Genomic DNA, 6,477 nt, shown 5'->3' with positions numbered 1-6,477 from the left:
GCAGCTTGACTTGGAAGCCTGGCCGAGGGGACCCAGTCCAGCCCCCGCTAGCTGCTGTCACAGCACCGTGCTCATTCTTTTCTAAATCTTGTAATGTCGATGCGCTTATTTGAGAGATCTTGGGTTCACTGCACTCTCCCTCCAGACGAGGTCTTCAGCCTGTTTGTGGACCCTCAACAGTTTGATCTATGAATGAAACATGCATAAATGTATGAATACACAGATAAACGAATGCTAAGTGACGATCACACCGCTACAAACCTAACTGAAAGTGCTTTTGTGCTTTCTCACTCTCACCTGAGTTTTTCACTCTGCAGTTTGGTCGAGGCCAGGATAGTGGAGGCGTGAAGAGAACCTGCCTTGTGCTTCACCTGCACATCTGGATGGCTCCCCTAGAAGGTGTCAGTAATTCCTCAATCTGCTCCCCTCCTCCAGTGAGCACCAGTTTTTCCATCCACAAATCTGCCTACCCTGACTGAACTAGCTTCTTATCTGCATGATAGGGAAACATGCAGCTCACAAGGCAGCTCACAGCTTCTTTCCCTCCCATGGAGAATAACTCCCCTGCCTCCTTAAAATATAAATCCTGCCGGGCGCGGTGGCTCATGCCTGTAATCCCAGCACTTTGGGAGGCCGAGGTGGGCGGATCACGAGGTCAGGAGATCGAGACCATCCTGGCTAACACGGTGAAACCCCGTCTCTACTAAAAGTACAAAAAATTAGCCAGGCGTGGCGGCGTGCGCCTGTAGTCCCAGCTACTCGGGAGGCTGAGAATGGCGTGAACCCGGGAGGCAGAGCTTGCAATGAACCCAGATAGCGCCACTGCACTCTAGCCTGGGCGACAGAGAAAGGCTCCGTCTCAAGAAAAGGAAAATTATATATATATATATGTATATGTATAAAATACATATGTATTATATATATATAAATCTACAGTCCCTTAAGTCCAGATGTGCTTTGGAATTCAATCTAAGATTTCAGAAAATTTATACCATGTATGTCCTGTATACTCTGTAAGCCCTTATCACAGGATCAGGAGAGGAACTGGTAATCAGACATGTTCATACTTTCGCTGTGATGTGTGTGAATAATCAGCTAAGTGGAATATAAGAAGACTCTAAATATCCTCATGGCCATTAAGGTCAGTTTTTGCTACCAAATGAACTACCAAAATCTTAAGGTGTTTGGGTCTGGATGGCGCAGATAAGGGCTTGTGGACCTAATTTAGAAAAAAACACAGTTCATTTGTTATGTCCATTTTTCTTTCTGTTCACATCATTGTTGCTTGTGGTCTTGTTTGTTTTGTGCTGCTATAACAAAGTACCACAGACTATGTAATTTACATAGAACAGAAATTTATTTTCTCACAGTTCTGGAGGCTGGGAAGTCCAATGTCATGGCACTAGTATCTCGTGAGGGGCTTCTTGCTGCCTCATAACATGGTGAAAGGGCAAAGAGGATGAGAGAGAGACAAAAGGGGGTCAAACTCATTTTTTTTTTTTTTTTTTTTTGAGATGGAGTCTCACTCTGTAGCCAGGCTGGAGTACAGTGACCACAAACTCGGCTCACTGCAATCTCCGCCTCCCAAGTTCAAGCAATTCTCCTGCCTCGGCCTCCCGAGTAGCTGGGACTACAGGCACATGCCACCATGCCCAGCTAATTTTTATATTTTTCATAGAGATGGGGTTTCACCATGTTGGCCAGGATGGTCTCGATCTCATGACCTTGTGATCTGTCCACCTTGGCCTCCCAAAGTGCTGGGACTACAGGTGTGAGACACTGCACCCGGCCCCAAACTCAGTCCTTTATAATGAACCTGAGGCAGGAGAATAGGGGCTGGAAGCAAGGAACCTAACGCCAATTCACACTAACCTCCTAGAACCAAATCAAAAGGAAAACCCCAACTTATGACCAAGTAACAAAAGGACCAGAGGCTACTCCCTTTGCAACCGCCCCCCACCTTTTTCTGCATGGTAGATGAAAAACTGAAAGTACCTCTGATTGGTCCCTTCCCACAACCAATCAGGCTGGTCATGGACCAAGTCTTCATTTGCATAGGAGTATAACTTTGTAACTTCACCCTTTCAGTCAGAGGTATGCATAAGGTGTAACTTTGAAATTTCGCTTCAGCTTCTGATAGGTCCCCTCCCTCAACCAATCAGACTGATTGCGGGCCACTACTTCATTTATGTAGGGTGAACACCAAGTAACCAATGGGAAACCTCTAAAGGATATTTAACCCCTAGAAAATTCTGTAACCAGGCTCTTGAGCCACTTGCTCAAGCCACTCCCACCCTGTGGAGTGTACCTTCATTTTCAATAAATCTCTGCTTTTGTTGCTTCATTCTTTCCTTGCTTTGTTGGTGCATTTTGTCCAATTCTTTGTTCATGACGCCAAGAACCTGGACACCCTCCACGGGTAACAAACCCACTTCCAAGATAATGGCATTAATCCATTCATGAGAGCCAAAGCACCTCCCACCTCCCACCACTCAACACCATCACATTGGAGATCAGGCCTCTAAGACATGAACTTTGTTGGATACATTCGAACCACAGCACTTGTCTTACAGGCAGAAGCTCTGACATTTCTGAGAGGAAAACAGTTACTTCATCCTGACCTGGAGAAGTCTCAAGTTCTGGCAAAATATCCCTTCTCCTCAGCAGTCCAGTCTGCAGCCTTCACCCCTCCTTTGAATTAGTCCTAGATCTTCTTTTCAATCTTTTCTCTTTTCCACAGTGCAGGTCTCCCTACTTCTGTACTTGACTTCGCTATTGTTTACATCAGAAAAAGTGAATTTACATCAATAGGGGCTCTTCACACCTCCTAATTTTCAGTCTTTCCCCCCTCTTACTTCAGTAACATCTCTGCTTGTTCTTCCTTCAGACCAGACCCTCAGGTGACTTTCTGCCCCCTCATCCCTCTGCCCCAGTCTCCATATTCTAGAGGAGTTTGGCCATTGGTCTTATGGTACTTCTACCACCTTCTCTTTGGTGAACATATCTTTTTTTTCACTTCTTCATCTGGGAATACTCCTATTTAATCACCTTCCAGTTGTCAGGTTCCTTCACCCACTTGACCACCAGTCCCAGGTGGAAGCCCTAGGAGGTCTGGGCGCACTTTTCAAATTTTAGTTCACCTGAGGAGAAGCTACCCTTACCTGAAACCAGGTTGTGCAGGCCAAAGAAGCAGGTCTCTGTGTTCTAGAATTAGATCAGCTCAGTGAGGTGACCAGGCTACATGTAGAGAACACTATGAGGAAGAGTCTCTGATGGTGAGAAGTTTGAGGGGGCATGATACTGCTTCCTGTTGTAGTGTATAGAAACCTGTTTCAGCTTGATAGGCCAGGGAAAGCCTCAGAGGAGGTAACTAACCCTGGAGCAGAGACTGGGTTCTGAGGTAGAAGCCAGCCTAATTGGTCTGAGAAATGGGACACAGGGAGAAGGAGAGGCCAAGGGAAGGACTTTGGGTTTTATTCTACGTGTAATGGAAACCCTGATGGGTTTTAAAGAGGAGATGATGTGGCCTGCCATATGTAGACCACCCCACCTCTCTCATGCTCCCATTTTTCTTGTATAGGTTTCCTGTTGACTGTCCTGTAACCACTCAATGGGTTCTTCTTTCCTGTTGCTCAGATATAGCTGATCTATCAAGATCAGAGAAAGAATATAATACACATAGAGCCAGTGAAATGGGAGACTGGAGTTTTATCATTACTCATATCAGCCTCCTCCAAAATTTGGAGGCTAAGATTTTTAAAGAATAGTTTGGCAGGCAGGGGGCTAGGGAATGGGTGCTGCTAATTGGTTAGGGGTGCAGTCATAGGGCTGTGGAAAATGGTCTTCATGTGCTGTCTACTTCTGGGTGGGGCCACAGGAGACTAACTGGGGCCATGCAGTTATCAGAGATGGAAAAACCTGAAGAGACATCTCAAACGGCCCATCTTAGGTTCCACAATAGTGATGTTATTTACAGGAGTTATTGGGGAAGTTGCAAATTTTGTGACCTTTGGAATAATGGCAGTAATCATTTGACTACAAATTCAGGCTCCTCTCATCCCTCTAACCTGGTGGCCTTTCATTAGTGTTACAGAGGCAGTTTAGGTTTGTGTGTTTTTTTGTTTTTTGTTTATTTGAGATGGAGTTTTGCTCTGGTTGCCCAGGCTGGAGTGTATGGCACAATCTTGGCTCACTGCAACCTCCACCTTCTGGGTTCAAGCAATTCTCCTGCCTCAGCCTCCTGAGTAGCTGGGATTACAGGCATGTGCCACCACACCTGGCTAATTTTGTATTTTTAGTAGAGACAGGGTTTCTCCATGTTGGTCAGCTGGTCTCGAACTCCTGAACTTGTGATCTGCCAGGCTCGGCCTCCCAAAGTGCTGGGATTACAGGCATTAGCCACCATGCCCGGCACTGATTTATTTTTCTTTTTTTTTTTTTTTTTTTTTTTTTGAGGCGGAGTCTCGCTCTGTCGCCCGGGCTGGAGTGCAGTGGCCGGATCTCAGCTCACTGCAAGCTCCGCCTCCCGGGTTTACGCCATTCTCCTGCCTCAGCCTCCCAAGTAGCTGGGACTACAGGCGCCCGCCACCTCGCCCGGCTAGTTTTTGTATTTTTAGTAGAGACGGGGTTTCACCGTGTTAGCCAGGATGGTCTCGATCTCCTGACCTCGTGATCCGCTCGTCTCGGCCTCCCAAAGTGCTGGGATTACAGGCTTGAGCCACCGCACCCGGCCTTTTTTTTTTTTATTTTTTTGGAGACAGAGTCTCATTCTGTCACCCAGGCTGGAGTGCAGTGGCACAATCTTGGCTCACTGCAACTTCTGCCCCCTGGGTTCAAGCAGTTCTCCTACCTCAGCCTCCTGAGTAGCTGGGATTACAGGCACACATGACCACACCCAGCTAATTTTTGTATATTTTTCGTTTTTTTTTTTTTTTTTTTTTTTTTTTTTTTTGCCAGAGTATCACTCTGTCACCCAGGCTGGAGTGCAGTGGTGCAATCTTGGCTCACTGCAACCTACGCCTCCTGGATTCAAGAGATTCTCCTGCCTCAGCCTCCTGAATAACTGGGACTATAGGCACACGCCATCACACCCAGTTAATTTTGTATTTTTAGTAGAAATGGGGTTTTACCATGTTGCCCAGGCTGGTGTCGAACACCTGAGCTCAGCTGATCTGACCACTTTGGCCTCCCAAAGTGCTGGGATTACAGGTGTGATCCACCACGCCCAGCCCATTAATTTTTGTATTTTTAGTAGAGATGGCGTGTTGCTATGTTGGCCAGGCTGGTCTCAAACTCATGTCTTCAAGTGATCTGCCTGCCTTGGCCTCCCAAAGTGCTGGGATTACAGGCATGAGCCACCTCGCTCAGCCTCTTCTTAATTTCTTCACTGACCCAGTGATCTTTCAGGAGCGTGTTAATTTTCATGGATTTGTACAGTTTCCAGAGTTCATTGTGTTATCTACTTCTAGTGCTTTTCTTTTTTTTAATTTAGAAAGAACAGAAATTTGTTTCTCACAGTTCTGGAGGCTGCAACATACTGCTTTCTAGTTTTATTCCATTGTGGTCTAATAAGATACTTAATAGGATTTTTATTTTTAAATATTTGAGATTTGTTTTGTGGCCTAACATATGGGCTATCCTGGAGAATGTTCCATGTGCTGATGAGAATATGTATTCTGCAGCTGTTGAATGAAATAGTCTGTAAATGTCTCTTAGGTTCATTTGGTCTATAGCGTATTTTAAGTCTGATGCCTTTGTGTTGATTTTCTAGACCATAATCTGTCCAATGCTGAAAGTGGGTGCTGAAGTCCTCAACTTATTGTATTGGGGTCTCTCTTTTTCTCTAGTAATATTTACTTTCTAGATCTGGGTGCTCCAGTGTTGAGTGCACATATATTTACAATTGTTATATCCTCTTGCTGAATTGATGCCTTTATCATTATATAATGACCTTTTCTCTTTTTGTTTTTTGACTTAAAGTCTATTTTGTCTGATATAAGGATAGCTAGTCCTACATGCTTTTAGTTTACATTTGAGTGGACTATCTTTTTCATCCCTTCACTTAGTCTATATGCATCCCTTTCGTGTGTTTCTTATAGGCAGCATATAGCTGGATCTTGTTTTTGTTAAATTTATTTTACAACACTTATTTTAGAGACAAGGTCTTGTTTTGTCACCCAGGTTGTAGTGCAGTGGCAATCATAACTCAACTGCAGCCTTCAACTCCTGAACTCAAACTACCCTCCTGCCTCAGCCTCCCGAGTAGCTGGGACTACAGGCACATGCCACCAGGCCCAGCTAATTTTTATTTTTTTTTTAGAGATAGTGGTCTTGCTATGTTGCCCAGGCTGGTATTGAACTCAAGCAATATCCTCCTACCTCAGCTTCCCAAAGCATGGGGATTACAGTTGTGAGCCATCATGCCTTACCTGGATCTTGTTTTTCTTTTTCTTTTTCTTTCTTTTTTTTTTTTTTTTT

At 44.9% G+C, this 6,477-nt stretch overlaps 1 protein-coding gene across 1 annotated transcript in view; it reads right to left on the bottom strand.

The window, feature by feature from the left end:
* Window positions 1–51: 51 nt before the first annotated feature.
* Window positions 52–6,477, bottom strand: part of UBE2D4 (ubiquitin conjugating enzyme E2 D4 (putative)) — a 39,864-nt gene continuing 33,438 nt past the window's right edge. The window contains exon 7 of the mRNA XM_030931918.1: window positions 52–186. Coding sequence (XP_030787778.1) covers window positions 174–186 — 13 coding nt within the window. The 3' untranslated portion in view covers window positions 52–173. The remainder of the gene's footprint in view (window positions 187–6,477) is intronic.

The sequence above is a fragment of the Rhinopithecus roxellana genome, chromosome 6 (genome assembly GCF_007565055.1).
Source record: "Rhinopithecus roxellana isolate Shanxi Qingling chromosome 6, ASM756505v1, whole genome shotgun sequence".
Taxonomy (NCBI): Eukaryota; Metazoa; Chordata; class Mammalia; order Primates; family Cercopithecidae; genus Rhinopithecus; species Rhinopithecus roxellana.
This window is presented reverse-complemented; position numbering and strand designations above follow the sequence as displayed.